The sequence below is a fragment of the Haematobia irritans genome, chromosome 4, assembly GCF_050003625.1.
Source record: "Haematobia irritans isolate KBUSLIRL chromosome 4, ASM5000362v1, whole genome shotgun sequence".
Classification (NCBI taxonomy): domain Eukaryota; kingdom Metazoa; phylum Arthropoda; class Insecta; order Diptera; family Muscidae; genus Haematobia; species Haematobia irritans.
Genome location: NC_134400.1, coordinates 167,912,532 through 167,933,508, shown reverse-complemented (window position 1 = coordinate 167,933,508; position 20,977 = coordinate 167,912,532). Strand labels below are relative to the sequence as shown.

Genomic DNA, 20,977 nt, shown 5'->3' with positions numbered 1-20,977 from the left:
GTATTTTGATCTGATGAATTCGAAAAAGATTGGATCTGTAATAAGTTAAAAGTTTCAAAAAATATAGATGCATAAAAGGCAAATTTTCAAAAAAAAATCAAGTTTTACGTGGCCCTCTTCCGCCGGACAGGTACAAACCATTGAAAAATAATTTTTTAATTATAATAATAATAATAAGTTCAGAGGTTCAAAAAATATCGACGCAAAAAGGCAAATTAAAAACAAGTAAGGAAAGCCTAAAGTCGGGCGGGGCCGACTATGTTATACCCTGCACCACTTTGTAGATTCACATTATCGTCCATATCAAATCCGTCCAATGTGTTAAAAAATCTCTAGAATTAAAATTGAAATCGGCTAACGCTCTGGAATGAAACACAATGTTAATAAAAAATATGGGAAATATGAAGCGAGAGAAATTTTAATGCAATTATACAAAAGAGTATTTATGATTTACCAGGCGATACTTATGTATTCGAGACATAGGACAATTTGAGTAACATTTACAATTTTTGCTACTCAGCAGTGGCGATTTTACAAGGATATTGGTTAGATCTTGCCAAGATATGTGGTCAAGTGTGGGTTGTGATATGTTATTTGGACAAGTCGGGAGACTTATTTAAAACTCAACCGTTCTGTGGAAAGTCTGGCATTACACTGTGTAGGATATGACTAAGATATGGGGAAATCATCACAGAATTTTGTGTAAAGTGTGGGAATTTGGCCATATTTGTATAAACCGAGGAAAATCCCATTCCAAATGGGTCTAAAATATGAAATAGTCTACCATATTTTCCCAACTCTGGTGCTCATATATATGGGAGCTATATAATCTGAACCGATTTTGATTAAATTTGACATGCATAGTTAGAATAATAACTCTGCTATCTCTGCAAAATTTCACGTTAATGGGAGCATAACTTTGGCCCCCTTGGTCATCTGAGTGTAAATCGAGCGAAAGATATATATATAGGAGCTTTATCTAAATCTGAACCGATTTAACCAAATTTGGCACACTTGCCGATACTGTTAAACATACTCCTTGTGCAAAAGTTGAAGCAAGTCATGGCTTTTGAGGCGGTATAAGTCCAAATCGGACGAAAGATATGTCTGGGAGATATATCTAAATCTGAACCGATTTCAACCAAATTTGGTACACATACCGATACTATTAACCGTACCCCTTGTGCAAATTTTGAACTAAATCACGGCAAAACTCTGGCTTTTGAGGCCATATAAGTTCAAATCGGACGAAAGATATGTCTGGGAGATATATCTACATCTGAACCGATTTCAACCAAATTTGATACACTTACCGATACTATTAAACGTACACCTTGTGCAAAATTTGAGCTAAATCGCGGCAAAACTCTGACTTTTGAGGCCATATAAGTTCAAATCGGACGAAAGATATATATGGGAGCTATATCTATATCTGACCCGATTTCGATCAAATTTGCCAAGCATTGGTAGAATATGAATTCTACTCTTTGTGCAAAATTTCACGTAAATCGGTAGTAAACTTTGGCCTCTGTGGTCATATGAGTCTAAATCGGACGAAAGATATATTTGGGAGCTATATCTAAATCTGAACCGATTTGGCTGATATTTTGCAAGTTTTTCGAGACCCATAAAATATTCGGATCTACTGAATTTGAAGAATATATCGGGGATAAATATATATGGCAGCTATATCTAAATCTGAACCGATTTTTTCCAAAATCAATAGCGATTGTCTTTGTACCAAAAAACGACCCTATGCCCAATTTGAGGACGATCAGACTTAAACTGCAACCTGTACTTTGCGCACAAAAATACATGAACAGACAGACAGGCGGACGGACAGACAGACGGACGGACATCGTTAAATCGACTCAGAATTTAATTCTAAGACGATCGGTATACTAAACGATGGGTCTCAGACTTTTCCTTCTTGGCGTTACACACAAATGCACAAACTTATTATACCCTGCACTAGAGGTGTGCGCGTGACACGAAACTGTCGTGACACACGTGATTCACGCGTGAATCACGTGACTCGTGAACAAAATCTGAAGAAACTTTCGTGAATGTGCGTGAATGGGACTAAAAATAATATGTCGTGCGTGAGCGTGCGTGAGAAATAAAATCGGTTCGTGAATGTGCGTGAATAAAATTTCTGCAAAATCACGCTCACGAAAAAAATCAAGATTTAATTCTTTCTGATATGATAACTGAATTCTATTTAGCTGTGGAACTATATCCTATTTATTAATTTAGTTACCTTTCCTCTTTCCCGGTTGGAAAATGTCGTGAGGCTCGTGAATTTGTCGTGAGTCTCGTGAATTTGTCGCGAGTCACGTTAATTGTCGTGAATCGTGCGTGAGCGTGAGTCTTTAAAAGTAGTTCGTGCGTGAGCGTGCGTGAGTACCGGTTTACATTTCGTGAACGTGCGTGAGTGTGAGTGGCTACCAAACATATCGTGCGTGAGCGTGCGTGAACAAACATTTTGCTTCGTGAATGTGCGTGAGTGTGAATTAAATTTCACTCACGTGCACACCTCTACCCTGCACCACAGTAGTGGTGAAGGGTATAAATATGGGAAACATTTAAATCTGAAGCAATTTTAAGGAAACTTCGCAAAAGTTTATTTATGATTTATCGCTCGATATATATATGTATTAGAAGTTTAGGAAAATTAGATTCATTTTTACAAATTTTCGACTAAGCAGTGGCGATTTAACAAGGAAAATGTTGGTATTTAACCATCAAATATGAACCGATTTCAATCAAATTTGGCACACATGACTATATTACTAATTGTCCACCTAGTGCAAAATTTCAACCAAATTGGGCCAAAGTGGCTTCTGTGGCCATATAAGTCCATATCGGGCGAAAAATATATATGGAAGCTATATCTAAATCTGAACCGACTTCAATCAACTTTGGCACACATGACTATATTACCAATTGTACTCCTTGTGCAAAATTTCAACCAAATTGGGCTAAAACTCTTGCTTTTAGGACCATATTAGTCCATATCGGGTGAAAGATATATATGGGAGCTATATCTAAATCTGAACCGATTTCAATAAAATTTTGCAGACTTGACTATACTACTAATTGTACTCCTAGTGCAAAATTTCAACCAAATTTCGCCAAAAATCTGGCTTCTGGGGCCATATAAGTCCATATCGGGCGAAAGATATATATGGGAGCTATATCTAAATCTGAACCGATTTCTTCCAAAATCAATAGGGTTCTATTCTGACCCGATACGGCCCTATACTAACACCACGTTGCAAATTTCAACCGGATCGGATGAATTTTGCTCCTCCAAGAGGTTCCGGCGATCAAATCTGGGGAACGGTTTATATGGGGCCTATATAATTATGGACCGATTCTTGCGTGTTTCTTAGAAACAACATTCTAACACCATGTTCCAAATTTCAACCGGATCGGATGAATTTTGCTCCTCCAAGAGGCTCCGGAGGACAAATCTGGGGATCGATTTATATGGGGGCTATATATAATTATGGACCGATATGGACCAACTTTGGAATGGTTGTTAGAGACAATATACTAACACCACGTACCAAATTTCAATCGGATCGGATGAATTTTGCTCCTCTAAGAGGCTCCGGAGGTCAAATCTGGGGATCGGTTTATATGAGACTATATAATTATGGGCCGATGTGGACCAATTCTTGCATGGTCATTAGAGAACATATACTATATATACCCTGCGCCACACTGTGGAACAGGGTGTTATAAGTTAGTGCATATGTTTGTAACAACCAGAAGGAGACGAGATAGACACATGGTGTCTTTGGCAATAATGCTCAGGGTTAGTCCTTGAGTCGATATAACCATGTCCGTCTGTCCATCCGTCCGTCCCTCCGTCCGTCCGTCTGTCTGTGAACACATTTTTGCCAAAGTCTAAGTCGCCATTTAAGTCCAATCGCCTTCAAATTTGGCACATGTTCCTTTTTTGGGTCAGAACAGAACCCTATTTATTTTGGAAGAAATCGGTTCAGATTTAGATATAGTTCCCATATATATTTTTTGCCCGATATGCACTTATATGGAGCCAGATATATCTTTCGCCCTATATGGACTAATATGGTCGTAGAAGGCAGAGTTTTGGCCCACTTTGGTTGAAATTTTGCACAAGGAATACAACTAGTAGTGCAGTCATGTGTGCCAAATTTGATTGAAATCGGTTAAGATTTAGATGTTGCTCCCATATATATCTTTCGCCCGATTTGAAATTATATGGCATCAAAAGCCAGAGTTTTACAGTGATGTAGTTCAAATTTTGCACAAGGGGTACGTTTAATAGTATCGGTATGTGTACCAAATTTGGTTGAAATCGGTTCAGATTTAGATATAGCTCCCATATATATCTTTCGCCCGATTTGCACTTATATGGCATCAAAAGCCAGAACTTTGCCGTGATTTGCTTCAAATTTTGCACGAGAGGTACCTTTAATAGTATAGTTATGTGTGCCAAATTTGGTTGAAATCGGTTCAGATTTAGATATATCTCCCAGACATATCTTTCGTCCGATTTGAACTTATATGGCCTCAAAAGCCAGCGTTTTGCCGTGATTTAGTTCAAAATTTGCACAAGAGGTACGGTTAATAGTATCGGTATGTGTACCAAATTTGGTTGAAATCGGTTCAGATTTAGATATAGCTCTCATATATATCTTTCGCCCGATTTGGACTTATACCGCCTCAAAAGCCATGACTTGCTTCAACTTTTGCACAAGGAGTATGTTTAACAGTATCGGCAAGTGTGCCAAATTTGGTTAAATCGGTTCAGATTTAGATAAAGCTCCTATATATATCTTTCGCTCGATTTACACTCAGATGACCAAGGGGGCCAAAGTTATGCTCCCATTAACGTGAAATTTTGCAGAGATAGCAGAGTTATTATTCTAACTATGCATGTCAAATTTAATCAAAATCGGTTCAGATTATATAGCTCCCATATATATGAGCACCAGAGTTGGGAAAATATGGTAGACTATTTCATATTTTAGACCCATTTGGAATGGGATTTTCCTCGGTTTATACAAATATGGCCAAATTCCCACACTTTACACAAAATTCTGTGATGATTTCCCCATATCTTAGTCATATCCTACACAGTGTAATGCCAGACTTTCCACAGAACGGTTGAGTTTTAAATAAGTCTCCCGACTTGTCCAAATAACATATCACAACCCACACTTGACCACATATCTTGGCAAGATCTAACCAATATCCTTGTAAAATCGCCACTGATGAGTAGCAAAAATTGTAAATGTTACTCAAATTGTCCTATGTCTCGAATACATAAGTATCGCCTGGTAAATCATAAATACTCTTTTGTATAATTGCATTAAAATTTCTCTCGCTTCATATTTCCCATATTTTTTATTAACATTGTGTTTCATTCCAGGGCGTTAGCCGATTTCAATTTTAATTCTAGAGATTTTGTAACACATTTGACGGATTTGATATGGACGATAATGTGAATCTACAAAGTGGTGCAGGGTATAATATAGTCGGCCCCGCCCGACTTTAGGCTTTCCTTACTTGTTTTTTACTAAAATTGTGTTCCACCCTAGTGCATTAGCCGACTTAAATTTTGAGTCTATAGATTTTGTAGAAGTCTATCAAATTCTGTCCAGATCGAGTGATAATTAAATGTATTTATTTGGGACAAACCTTTATATATAGCTCTCCAACACATTTGACGGATGTGATATGGTATCGAAAATTTAGATCTACAAAGTGGTGAAGGGTATAATATAGTCGGCCCCCGCCCGACTTTAGACTTTCCTTACTTGTTTTCTTCTATGAGAGGGTATAATATCGTGGACTGCAACAGGGTATTACATTTTCCTGGCTTTAACAACGCTTTGTGGAAATCTCAAAATGTGGAGAACAATTTAGTTCAATTTTCGCACGTGTTAGTTCATCCTTCCTATAAATCAGTATAATATTTATACGGTGATGTCTATATGTGGGTTCCAAGATAGTTTCGTATTAAATATGACATCCAAGTTCATCGCGTATGTGGGATATTCAATTTGACGGCCGACATGGTCTTACGTGGGTCGAAAATCTTACGTGTTTGCAATTAAATTTTATTATTTTTTTCGAACCTAACTTGGTTTACACATAATTTACACATAAAGCAGTAGAAAATTTTCTCATCTCAAAATGAGGAGTGCAATTTTCGCCAGTTAGATAGTTCATTATCACTTGCAAACTTAGAGTTAAACACCTCAGCTTTCACACAAAGAAAAAATTATATTGATATCTTTAACCATTCAAAAGTTGCAGAAAAATTAAAAAAACAAAATGGGGGTTATACCAAAAAAAGACCGATACACACCATATTCAGGACACGTTTTTGTGGACCTAAAAAATGTCTAGATTTTGAATTTCATGCAAATCGAATAAAAATTGCGGTTTTTAGAAGTCCAAGAAGTTAAATGTAGAGATGGGTCTATATGGGGAGCTATACCAAATCGTGGACCGATACACATCATACTTGCCACAACTCTTTGTGTACCTAAAATATCTCACATTTTGAACTTCAGCCAAATCTTATAAAATTTGGGGTCTCTAGACGATATTTCGATGTCTACAAACGGAATGGCAATAGTGAAGCACGCAGATTCAAATCGCACCAGCGTTTATTTATTTTATAAAATATTTTTCCAAAAAATTATTTTTTATGTAAACATCGTTTTTATACCCTCCACCATAGGATGGGGGTATATTAACTTTGTCATTCCGTTTGTAACACATCGAAATATTGCTCTAAGACCCCATAAAGTATATATATTCTGGGTTGTGGTGAAATTCTGAGTCGATCTAAGCATGTCCGTCCGTCCGTCCGTCCGTCCGTCTGTCCGTCTGTCCGTCCGTCTGTGGAAATCACGCTAACTTCCGAACGAAACTAGCTATCGACTTGAAACTTGGCACAAGTAGTTGTTATTGATGTAGGTCGGATGGTATTGAAAATGGGCCATATCGGCCCACGTTTACGTATAGCCCCCATATAAACCGATCCCCAAATTTGGCTTGCGGAGCCTTCCGGAGCAGCAAAATTCATCCGATCCGGTTGAAATTTGGTACGTGGTCTAAGTATACGGTCTCTAACAACCATGCAAAAATTGGTCCATATCGGTCCATAATTATATATAGCCCCCATATAAACCGATTCCCATATTTGAACTCCGGAGCCTCTTGGAGGGGCAAAATTCATCCGATCCGGTTGAAATTTGGTACCTGATGTTAGTATACGGTCTCTAACAAGCATGCAAAAATTGGTCCATATCGGTCCATAATTATATATAGCTCCCATATAAACCGATCCCCAGATTTGAACTCGGGAGCCTCTTGGATGAGCAAAATTCATCCGATCCAATTGAAATTTAGTACGCGGTGTTAGTATATGGTCTCTAACAACCATGCAAAAATTGGTCCATATCGGTCCATAATTATATATAGCTCTCATATAAACCGATCCCCAGATTTGACCTCCGGAGCCTCTTGGAGGAGCAAAAGTCATCCGATGCGGTTGAAATTTGGTACATTTCGTTAGTATATGGCCTCTAACAGCCATGTAAAAATTGTCAAATTTTATTACTATAGAAAGTTTTGTCAAAATTTCATTTCTATAGAAAGTTTTGTAAAAAGTTTATTTCTATAGCAATGTTTGTCAACATTTTATTACCATAGAAAATTTTGTCAAAATTTTATTTCTATAGAAAATTTTGTAAAAAATTTATTTCTGTAGAAAATTTTGTCAACATTTTATTTCTATAGAACATTTTGTCAACATTTTATTTCTATAGAAAATTTTGTCAACATTTTATTTCTATAGAAAATTTTGTCAAAATTTTATTACTATAGAAAATTTTGTCAACATTTTACTTCCATAGAAAATTTTGTCAACATTTTATTTCTATAGAAAATTTTGTCAAGTTTTTATTTCTATAGAAAATTTTGTCAAAATTTTATTTCTATAGAAAATTTTGTCAAACTGAATTATATACGTACTTAATCGGCCTTTTTTTTTTTTGTTTAATATATACCCCTTATGGACTAACTTACAATTTAGAAGACAGTGTTAAAAAGTTTTACGATACCTTGCCATCGGCAAGTGTTATCGCAACCCAAGTAATTCGATTGTGGATGACAGCCTTTAGTAGAAGTTCCTACGCAATCCATGGTGGAGGGTACATAAGATTCGGCCTGGCCGAACTTACGGCCGTATATACTTGTTACATTTAAAATCAAGAGAAAATTATAATTAGCAAAATATTTTCAAAAGAATTTCCATGAAAGCGAAAAATTCAACTGGCACAGGTTCAAATGTCAGCCGGGGTAAAATTGTTAATTTTATTATCATTGTTTTTTCTTTTTTTTTTACTTACTGAAAATCTAGAGGTATTTTAGGATCATATAGAGGTGTGCCGAAAATGGTGAGTATCGGTCCATGTTTTGGTATAACCCCAATATAGACCGATCTCCCGATTTTACTTCTTAGGCTTATAGAAACAGTAGTAGTTATCCAATTTGCCTGAAATTGGAAATCTAGAGGAGTTTTAGGACCGTAAAGAGGTGTGCCGAAAATGGTGAGTATCAGTCCATATAGACTGATCTCCCAATTTTACTTCTTGGGCTTAAAGAAACCGAAGTTGTTGTCAAATTTGCATGAAATTTTAAATGTAGAAGTATTTTAGGACCGTAAAGACGTATGCCGAAAATGGTGAGTATCGGCCCATGTTTTGGTATAGCCCCATATAGACCGATCTCCCAATTTTACTTCTTGGGCTTAAAGAAACCGTAGTTTTTAACCAATTTACCTGAAATTTTAAATCTAGTGGTATTTTAGGACCATAAAAGGGTGTGCCGAAAATGGTGAGTATCGGCCCATGTTTTGGTATAGCCCCCATATAGACCGATCTCCAAATTTTATTTCTTGGGCTTATAGAAACCGTAGTTTTTAATTAATTTGCCTGAAATTTGTAATCTAGAGGTATTTTAGGACCCTAAAGAGGTGTGCTAAAAATGGTGCGTATCGGTCCATGTTTTTGTATAGCCCTCATATAGACCGATCTCCCGATTTTACTTCTTGGGCTTATAGAAACCGTAGTTTTTAATCAATTTGCCTGAAATTTGAAATCTAGAGGTATTTTAGAACCATAAAGAGGTGTTAAAAATGGCGAGTATCGGTCGATGTTTTATTATAGCTCCTATATAGCGATCTTCCGAGTTTATTTCTTGGACTTCTAGAATCCGTAGTTTTTTCCAATTGGCCTGAAATTGGAAATCTAGAGGTATTTTAGGACCATAAAGAGTTGTGCCGAAAATGGTGAGTATCGGTCCATGTTTTGGTATAACCCCCATATAGACCGATCTCCCAATTTTACTTCGTGGGCTTATAAAGGGTGGTTAAATTGTAAGGGCCGATGTTGAATGTGAACCACACCTAAACGCCAAGTTTTTTCCGAATTTTATTTGACATTTCCCTATTTCAGACTTACTCAATTTGAACCATGGACGTCGTGAATGGGCAGAATGGTTCCAAGAAATGGCAACAGTGGATGATCAATTTTCGAAGAAAATCATCTTCAGTGATGAGGCACATTTTCACCTCAGTGGATTCGTCAATAAACAGAATTGCCGCATTTGGGCGAATGAGAATCCAAGAGTGATTGTCGAAAAACCAATGCACCCACAAAGAGTGACTGTTTGGTGCGGTTTATGGGCTGGCGGCATCATCGGGCCGTATTTTTTCCAAAATGAGGCCGGTCAGGCAGTTACTGTGAATGGTGTTCGCTATCGTGAGATGATAACGAACTTTTTATGGCCCGAATTGGAAGATATGGATGTGGACGATATGTGGTTTCAGCAGGACGGTGCCACTTGCCACACAGCTAACGAAACAATGGCTCTTTTGCGCAACAAATTCAATGGCCGTGTTATCTCACGTAATGGCGATGTCAATTGGCCGCCAAGATCATGTGATTTGACACCGTTGGACGTTTTTCTTTGGGGTTATTTGAAAGAAAAAGTGTACGCCAGCAACAATTCAAGAGCTAAAGGATGAGATAATTCCGCACATTAACGGCATTGAACCTCCATTATACCTCAACGTCATCGAAAGTTTGGACCATCGGATGAAGGTGTGCCACCGAGGTCGCGGCGCCCATTTGGCCGTTATTTTGTTCCATACATAATTGAGTAACACCAATATATCATAATAAAATAAAATTACAATAATTTTCTAAATAGTTTGTGTTTTATTCAAAATCAACATCGGCCCTTGAAATTTTAACCACCCTTTAGAAACCGAAGTTGTTATCCAATTTGCATGAAATTTTAAATGTAGAAGTATTTTGGGACCGTAAAGACGTATGCCGAAATGTTGAGTATCGGCCCATGTGCACTGAAAATGAAAATTGCTTGAAACTGAATGTATAATTTCCAGATTTTATTTCTGGTAATCATTTGAACAATGGGGGTAAAAATCTAGATTTTAGATTTCAAATCAAGGCGTTATTTCATTGTTTTCTTGCATACTTGCAAACGATGTTTATGATTCCTCTAAAATTCAAACAAATATGTTTCTTATAAATCAATAAACTGATCTAGTCTTCATTGGTAAAATCTTTGACTGGTTGACCTGATCTGCTTATCATTAACCCCCCTGCTACTTTAACAGGAAATAATATTTGATTTATGGTGTTGGGTATTTAAGATGCGTCCGGGCCGAACTTACTGGCCCCTAGTCCGAAATGTACCGGAAGGTTCATTGGTTTATCAGTGCCATAGATAAACTTAGAATGGAGCAGTCATGCTTCACTAGCTCTAATAAGAATTTTGTGTAGTTATTATCTTTTATATCTAGTACCTCTGAGGAAGCAATTCAGTGAAAATTGATAAATATCAGGAAGGATGAAATATAAATAAATAAAAATCAACAATAAGATCTCAGAGTATTTAATTCTAAGACGATTGGTACACTAAAAGATGGCTATAAGACTGATCCTTCTATGCGCTACATAACAGTTTGGCTGATAAGTCCCCGGTCTGACACATAGATGGCGTCGCTAGTATTAAATGCATATCATTTTTATATAGTACAAACCTTCAAATGATTCGTGTCAAAATTTGACATGTGTAAGTTAATTAGTTTGTGATATAGAGCGTCTTTTGTGGAGCAACTTTTGTTATTGTGAAAAAAATGAAAAAAAAGGATTTTCGTGTTTTGATGAAATACCTTTTTCTGAAGGTTCCGGACTCTGTCCCAGGGAAATCAACAATAATTGTTTGGTATGCAAAATTCAAGCGTGGTGAAATGAGCACGGAGGACAGTGAACGCAATGGACGCCCGAAAGAGGTGGTTACCGAAGACAACATCAAAAAAATCCACAAAATGATTTTGAATGACCGTAAAATGAAGTTGATCGAGATAGCAGAGGCCTTAAAGATATCAAAGGAACGTGTTGGTCATATCATCCATCAATATTTGGATATGCGGAAGCTCTGTGCAAAATGGGTGCCGCGCGAGCGCACATTTGACCAAAAACAACAACGTGTTGATGATTCTGAGCGGTGTTTGCAGCTGTTAACTCGTAATACACCCGAGTTTTTCCGTCGATATGTGACAATGGATGAAACATGGCTCCATCACTACACTCCTGAGTCCAATCGACAGTCGGCTGAGTGGACAGCGACCGGTGAACCGTCTCCGAAGCGTGGAAAGACTCAAAAGTCCGCTGGCAAATTAATGGCCTCTGTTTTTTGGGATGCGAATGGAATAATTTTTATCGATTATCTTGAGAAGGGAAAAACCATCAACAGTGACTATCGTATGGCGTTATTGGAGCGTTTGAAGGTCGAAATCGCGGCTAAACGGCGAAACTGAGGCCTATTTTGAGGCAAAACCGAAGGAGTACTACCAAAATGGTATCAAAAAATTTTAAGGTCGCTATAATCGTTGTATCCTTCTTGAAGGGAACTATGTTGAATAATAACAAGTATAAACGGCCGTAAGTTCGGCCAGGCCGAATCTCATGTACCCTCCACCATGGATTGCGTAGAAACTACTACGAAAGACTGTCATCCACAATCGAATTACTTGGGTTGTGGTATCTTAAATCGTTTTCTAAATTGTGAGTTAGTCCATACGTGGTCTACATTAGACAAAAAAAATGTATGTGTAGGTAAGTCTACAAATAATTACGAATCGATATGGACTTTTGAACGGTACGTAGGGAGCCAGAATTGAAATATGGGGGTCGCTTATATGGGGGCTATATACAATTATTGATATGGACCAATTTTTGTGAGATTGGTTCGATTTATCTGACGGCTATACATAACTATAGACCGATATGGACCTATTTATGCATGGCTGTTAACGGCCATATACTAGCACAATGTACCAAATTTCAACTGACTCGGATGAAATTTGCTACTCCAAGAGGCTTCAAAACCAAATCTCGGGATCGGTTTATATGGGGGCTATATATGATTATGGACTGATATGAACCACTTTTGGCATGGTTGTTAAATATCATATACTACCACCACGTACCAAATTTCAACCAGATCGGATGAATTCCGGAGGTCAAATCTGGGGATCGGTTTATATGGGTGCTATATATAATTATGGACTGATATGAACCAATTCCTGCATGATTGTTGGATACCATATACTAACATCACGTAACAAATTTCAACCGAATCGGATGAATTTTGCTCTTCCAAGGGGCTCCGGAGGTCAAATCTGGTGATCGGTTTACATGGGAGCTATATATAATTATGGACCGATTTCGACCAATTTTTGTATGGGAGTTTGAGGCCATATATTAACACCACATACCAAATTTCAACTGAATCAGATGAATTTTCGTTTCCAAGAGGCTCCGGAGGTCAAATCTGGTGATCGGTTTATATGGGGGCTATATATAATTATGGACCGATGTGGACCAATTTTTGCATGGTTGTTAGAGACCATATAATAACACCATGTACCAAATTTCAGACGGATCGGATGAAATTTGCTTCTCTTAGAGGTTCCGCAAGCCAAATCGGGGGATCGGTTTATATGGGGGCTATATATAATTATGGACCGATGTGAACCAATTTTTGCATGGTCGTTAGAGACCATATACTAACACCATGTACCACATTTCAGCCGGATCAGATGAAATTTGCTTCTCTTAAAGGCCTTGCAAACCAAATTTGGGGGTCCGTTTATATGGGGGCTATACGTAAAAGTGGACCGATATGGCCCATTTGCAATACCGTCCGACCTACATCAATAGCAACTACTTGTGCCAAGTTTCAAGTCGATAGCTTGTTTCGTTCGGTAGTTTGCGTGATTTCAACAGACGGACGGACGGACGGACGGGCGGACGGACATGCTCAGATCGACTCAGAATTTCACCATAACCCAGAATATATATACTTTATGGGGTCTTAGAGCAATATTTCGATGTGTTACAAACGGAATGACAAAGTTAATATACCCCCCATCCTATGGTGGAGGGTATAAAAACGAATTTTGACAAAAAAATGTGTTTTTCTTTGTTAGACCGGGGACTTATCAGCCAACCTGTTACACATGCACAAACTTATTTTACCCGTGGTACAGGATAGTGGTGATGGGTATAAACATTTGAGACACTTCTAATAAATTAAGGTTTATTTGCTTTCATTGAAAAGGACTTTTGTTCGATTAAAATTTCGTTCCTGAGAAAAATATTTTTTTTGGTGAAAGAAACACAACGTTGTACACGAAAACGTTCTAGAGAGTGGTGTAGTAAATTATTATATTGTGCTACTCAAGCGTCGTTCAGTCTATAAATTTATCCGTACGGAATGTTTGAGTTTGTAAAGAATCTTACAGTGTGACCAATCGCGAAACCGAATTGTCGGCGATGACTAAATAATCCATAAATGTGTTATCGATCACATTAAAAAGCAGCAGTGTCGATTATGACGTCGAACATAGCTTATAGTGCGACCAACATCTGTGATATGTCTCGCAATGTTGGACCCGGGCATTATCGTCCGGATAAACTTATAGTCTGAATGACACATTAGCGAAATTGTGCTGTAAGTTGTCAGTTGTTTCTCAACTTTAGTACATCTTTACGAAAATTTCGACTTTCGGATGAAAGTTTCATTGAAGAAAACTATTTAACCGATGGCCAAAAACGGAGCTTCACGGTTAACCGAAATTGCCAATTTTTTCACTATCCGTTTTCGGTTTGTATAATTGATACTGATTAATCGGTGTCGGTTTTGGATACGCTAAGCAAGATCTCAGAATTTTTAACTATTTACTACCTCTGATTTATGTGTGACAGGAAACAAAGAGAGTTTTGTCTTAACACGCTTAAAATTCGCGGGGAATATGGAAGAAGATCCAACGAATTGAATACATTGCATCATTTAAAAAAATATAGTGCAGTGAAAAAATCATTTTGTCCTTTCACTAGTGATTTTGGTTTTGATTACGTTTATAATTATACCCTTCACCACTACTGTGGTACAGGGTATAATAAGTTTGTGCATTTGTATGTAACGCCAGGAAATAATAGTCATAGACCCACCTTTTAGTATACCGATCGGCTTAGAATTAAATTCTGAGTCGATTTAGCGATGTCCGTCTGTCTGTCTGTCTGTCTGTCCGTCCGTCTGTTTGTATATGTAATTTTGTGCACAAAGTACAGCTCGCAATTTAAGTCCGATCGTCCTCAATTTTGGCATGGGTTCTTTCTTCGGGTCAAAGACAATCGCTATTGATTTTGGAAAAAATCGGTTCAGATTTAGATATAGCTGCCATATATATTTATCACCGATTTGATCATAATTCACGTATTTATGAACCGATCTTCTTCAACTTTTGTGCATCTATATTTTATGAGTCACGTAAAACCTGCAAAACATCAGCTAAATCGGTTCAGATTTAGATATAACTCCCATATATATCTTTCGTCCGATTTGCACTTATATGGCTTCAAAAACCAGAATTTTGCCCTGATTTGATTCAAAATTTGCGTACGTTTTATTGTTAACTATGCCAAATTTGGTTGAAATCAGTTCAGATTTAGATATAGCTCCCATATATACCTTTCGTCCGATTTGGACTTATATGGCCTTAAAAACCAGAATTTTACCCTGATTTGCTTCAAATTTAGCACAAGGAGTACGTTTAATAATATTGTTAACTGTGCCAAATTTGGTTAAAATCGGTTCAGGTTTAGATATATGTAGCTCCCATATATATATTTCGTCCGATTTGCGCTTATATTGCTTCAAAAGTTAGAATTTTGCCCTGATTTGATTCAAAATTTGCACAAAGTGTACGTTTAATAATATGGTTAAGTGTGCCAAATTTGGTTGAAATCGGTTCAGATTTAGATATAGCTCCCATATATACCTTGGTCTGATTTGCACTTATATGGCCTCTAAAGGCAGAATTTTACCCAGATTTGCTTCAAACTTTGCAAAAGGAGTGCGTTTAATAGTATGGTTAACTGTGCCAAATTTGTTTGAACTCGGTCAGATTTAGATATAGCTTCCATATATATTTTTCGCCCGATATGGACTTATACGGCCCCAGAAGCCTGAGTTTTGGCCCAATTTGGCCAAAATTTCGATCTACAATGTGGTGCAGGGTATAATATAGTCGGCCCCGCCCGACTTTAGACTTTCCTTTTTTACTAAAATTGTGTTCCACCCTAGTGCATTAGCCAACTTAAATTTTGAGCCTATAGATTTTGTAAAAGTCTATGAAATTCTGTCCAAATCGAGTGATATTAAAATGTATGTATTTGGGATAAACCTTTATATATAGCACCCAACACATTTGATGGATGTGATATGGTATCGAAAATTTAGATCTACAAAGTGGTGCAGGGTATAATATAGTCGGCCCCGCCCGACTTTAGACTTTCCTTACTTGTTTTTTTTTACTAAAATTGTGTTCCACCCTAGTGCATTAGCCAACTTAAATTTTGAGTCTATAGATTTTGTAAAAGTCATCAAATTCTGTCCACATCGAGTAATATTTAAATGTATGTATTTGGGACAAACCTTTATATATAGCACCCAACACATTTGACGGATGTGATATGGTATCAAAAATTTAGATCTACAAAGTGGTGCAGGGTATAATATAGTCGGCCCCGCCCGACTTTATACTTTCCTTACTTGTTTTTTTGATTTGATAACTTCACGTGCGCACCCTGATGTAGTAAACTCAAAATGTTCCTTAATAATTTAAAGGATGATACCGTCAAAATTTGGTCAAGGGAAAACGCGTGTAAATCGGTGAAATCGTTTATTTAAAAAATCAAATTAAATTTCTTTTTCAAGTTCAACTAGTATAAGATTCAGGAAAATATTCAGTTAGGCTTTCGCTTTTCCAAATCCGAATTGTCGGGCCTCATGCTTGACACCTGCCATCAGATTTTGTACAGCCACCTTGTCCACCTTCTTTGCCGCAGAAAGCCAGTTTGCCTTGAACTGCTGCTCGTCCTTAGCAGTTTTTTTGGTCTTCTTTAGGTTCCGCTTGACAATAGCCCAGTATTTCTCAATTGGTCGGAGCTCTGGCGTGTTGGAAGGGTTCTTGTCCTTGGGAACCACCTGCACGTTGTTGGCGACGTACCACTCCATGGCCTTTTTACCGTAATGGCAAGATGCCAAATCCGGCCAAAACAGTACGGAACAACCGTGTTTCTTCAGAAAAGGCAGCAGACGTTTAATCAAACACTCTTTCACGTAAATTTCTTGGTTGACAGTCCCGGAAGCTATGAAAATGCTGCTTTTCAAGCCACAGGTACAGATGGCTTGCCAAACCAGATATTTCTTTGCGAACTTTGACAGTTTTATGTGCTTGAAAATATCTGCTACCTTTCTCCTTCCTTTTGCCGTATAAAACTCCTGTCCCGGAAGCTGCTTGTAGTCGGCTTTGACGTAGGTTTCGTCGTCCATTACCACGCAGTCAAACTTCGTCAGCATCGTCGTGTACAGCCTCCGGGATGGCGCTTTGGCGGTCGTATTTTGTTTATCATCGCGATTTGGAGTCACTACCTTCTTGTAAGTCGATAGTCCGGCTCGTTTTTTGGCTCGATGCACGGTTGTAGGCATCTCGGAGAGAGAGGTTAGGGTTTCGCTTGAAACTACCGGCAACTCTCTTTGTCGTCTCAGCGGCTTCCGATTTTCGATTTCCCCCCGATCCAGACTTCCTGGCTGTCGACAAACGTTCCCCAAACACTTTAATTACATTTGTAATGGTTGATTTTGCAACTTTTAGCGATTTTGCCAGCTTTGCGTGCGAGTAGCTCGGATTTTCGCGATGCGCGAGCAAAATTTTGATACGCTGCTCTTCTTGCTTGGACGGCATTTTGACAACTGAAGAGTGAATTCCAAAATCAAAATAGGAGCAACATTCTACACACACACACCTTCAAAATAAGGGTGTTCAGGTTTTTTAAATGCAAAATTGAAAGAAATGCGTCAAGTTTATATTGACCAAATTTTGACCGTATCACCCTTTACATCAAAGTAAATGTGATATTTTTCAAGAAATAGGCTCTCATGAAGACGCAATGAAGTGGGTTCGGCTGGACTGTTATAAAATTACCTCTCACATATGAATTTAGGCAATTAGTGCAGAATAGAAATTTTTGGTTTTCATATACGTACCTGTAAATATCTCAATTGTAATGCGGCCGGTGAACCACCTATGACTTCAGATGCTTCTCTTAAAGCTTTCGAGGCTTTCTGTTCACCCTCTGCAGCTATAACTTTGGCCCTGGCCTCTCGTGCGGCTTCTGCTTCCGCTGCCATGGCTCTTTGCAATTGGACTGGCAAACGGACATCTTTGCTGTGGTTTGTCATGTGATTTGGGTATGGTATGGGATGGTGTTTTGTGAAGGGAGTAGGTTTTGTGATAATGGTCAAAATAGTCCTCGTCCATGTCATTGTCCAAATGGCAATTGTCGTGGTAGTTGTGGCCGTTTACGTTTGAGTATGTTTGTGCGTGTGGTGGTTTTGTCAATGTGATTTGTGATACGAGTTGTGTAGCATTTGAAATAGATAACATATAATTTAGGACTTACAATTCTAAGGACAAATGAGATTGGGTTTAAATTTCAATTTCGCTTACATTTCAACACGTTCAACTTTAATACCCCAGGCATCGGTTGCTTCATCCAGTTGCACCTGATTTGTAGATTTTTGTTTTTAAAGAAAAATATACAAGTGTTTGGTTTTAGTACCTTTTGTAAAGGATGCAAATGTTTGACCAACCACCATGGCTAAGCGATGGCGGTTAACGGTTAAGAAATCAACATCCGTTTCTGGCCAAACATTTGCATCAATACAAAATGGTTGAAATTAAAGTGCAATTGTTTTCATTTTATGTGAAATTGGCCATGAGGCATTTGTGCAGAGGAGAAATTCAAGTTTGCGTTTTATTTTATTGCTTTTGTACATTTGTTTCTTTTGATTGGGACGACTCTATCCATGTGTGCATTGAAATTTACTTGGGAGAGTGTGAGTTTGAGCTAGAAAACAAAAAAAAAAAAAAAAACTGAATATTTACATTATATACAATATGGGTACATAGACCAAAAAACCTGATCGAATTGAATTGAGTCCAATCGAACTGATTTATTATTATTTTTTAAATTGAAGTTAATTGAATTTAAACCACTACAATTTCCACTATTCGCGGTATATCCACGCATGTTCCACGTTTATTGAATTAAAATTAATGGAATTGATTTGTATCGAATTGAATAGAATCCAATTAAATCGAATTGAATTTAATCCACTACAGTTTCCACTATTCCCCACAAATCCACGAACGTACAAATAAGCTCCACGGTTATTGAATTGAATCGAACTGAGTTGAATAGAATTAAAATGAATTGAATTGAGTCGAATCGAACAGATTTATTTCTTTTCTACGAACGTAAAAATTTGGTATTCAAAATTCCAAATTAAATTGAATTGAAATTCCACTATTTACGACAAATTAACAAATTTGGTGTTCTAAATTCCACGTTTGTTGAATTTATTGATTCATTGAATTGAAATGAATTGAGTCGAATCGAATTGATTAATTTTTTTAAATTGAAGCGAATTGAATCGATTTCAATCGAATCGACATGAATTGCATCGAACAGAATTGAATTTAATGTAATACACTACAATTTCCACTAATCGCGACAAATTTACGAACGTAAAAATTTTGTGTTCCACGTTTATTGAACTGAACTGAATGGAATTGAATTGTATTGGATCGAATTAAATCGAATTAAATTTAGTTTAATCCACTACAATTCTACTATTCCCGGCAAATCTACAAAATTTGGTATTCTAAATTCCACAGTTACCGAATTGAATCGAATTGACTTGAACTTAATGGAGTTGAATTGCATTGAAATTTAATTGAATCGAGTTGAAACGAATTGAATTGCATAGAATTCAATCGAAATGAATTGCATTTAATTTCCACTATTTACGACAAATTCACGAACTTAAAAATTTTGTGGTCCAAATTCAACGGTTATTGAATTGAACACAGAAAGAAAGTGAACTGTTTTATAGGAAGAATGAACTACCACGCACGATAATTGAACTAAATTTTACTCCACATTTTGAGATTTCCACAAAGCGTTGTTAAAACCAGGAACCATTTTAATGCCCTGTTGTACTTTTTAACTGCAGTTCACGAAATTACATCATCTCATAGAAAAAAAAACAAGTATATACGGCCGTAAGTTCGGCCAGGCCGAAGCTTATGTACCCTCCATCATGGATTGCGTAGAAACTTCATCTAAACACTGCCATCCAAAATCGAATTACTTAAGTTGCGGTAACACTTGCCGATGGCAAGGTATCTTAAAACCTCCTAACACCATCTTCTAAATTGTATGTAAGTCCATACGTGGTATATATTAAATCAAAAAAGATCGATCCAATACGTATATGATTCAGTTTGACAAAGTAGACATAAAATTTTGACAAAATTTTCTACAGAAATAAAATTTTAACAAAATTTTCACAAAGTTTTCTATAGAAATAAACTTTTGACAAAATTTTCTATAGAAATAAAATCTTGGTAGGTTATTTTTGGCTCGAGTGGCTACCATGATTATGAACCGAATAAAATTTGAACAAAATTTTCTATAGAAATAAAATTTTGATAAAATTTTCTATAGAAATTAAATTTTGACAATGATGAAAATTTTATTATGAACCGAATAAAATTTTAACAAAATTTTCTCTAGGAATAAAATTTTGACAAAATTTTCTATAGAAATAAAATTCTGGTAGATTATTTTTGGCTCTAGTGGCAACCATGATTATGAACCGATATGGACCAATTTTTGTGTGATTGGACCAATTTTGGTATGGTTGTTAGCGACCATATACTAACACCACGTGCCTAATTTGAACCGGATCGGATGAATTTTGCTCCTCCAAGAGGCTCCGGAGGTCAAATCTGGAGAATGTTTTATATGGGGGCTATATATAATTATGGACCGATATGGACCAATTCTGGCACGCTTGTTAAAGATCATATACTAACACCATGTTCCAAATTACAACCGGATTGGATAAAATTTGCTTCTCTTGGAGACTTCGCAAGCCAAATCTGGGGATCGGTTTATATAGGCGCCATATATAATTATGGACCGATGTGGACCAAGTTTTGCATGGTTGTTAGAGACCATATACCAATATCATGTACCAAATTTCAGGCGGATCGGATGAAATTTGCTTCTCTTTGAGGCTGCACAACCCAAATCTGGGGATCGTTTTATATGGGCGCCATATATAATTATGGACCAATGTGGACCAATTTTTGCATGGTTGTTAGAGACCATATACCAACATCATGTACCAAATTTCAGCCGGATCGGATGAAATTTTCTTCTCTTTGAGGCTCCGC

General features: G+C 37.2%; 1 protein-coding gene across 1 annotated transcript in view; it reads right to left on the bottom strand.

Annotated features, from left to right (window-relative positions):
• LOC142233878 (band 7 protein AGAP004871-like) overlaps positions 1 to 20,977 on the bottom strand; it is a gene marked incomplete at its 5' end in the record, with an annotated part of 140,305 nt that overhangs the window by 10,638 nt on the left and 108,690 nt on the right. The window contains 2 exon segments of the mRNA XM_075304941.1: positions 17,719 to 17,899; positions 18,182 to 18,237. Of these exon segments, the coding sequence (XP_075161056.1) occupies positions 17,719 to 17,899; positions 18,182 to 18,237 (237 nt within the window).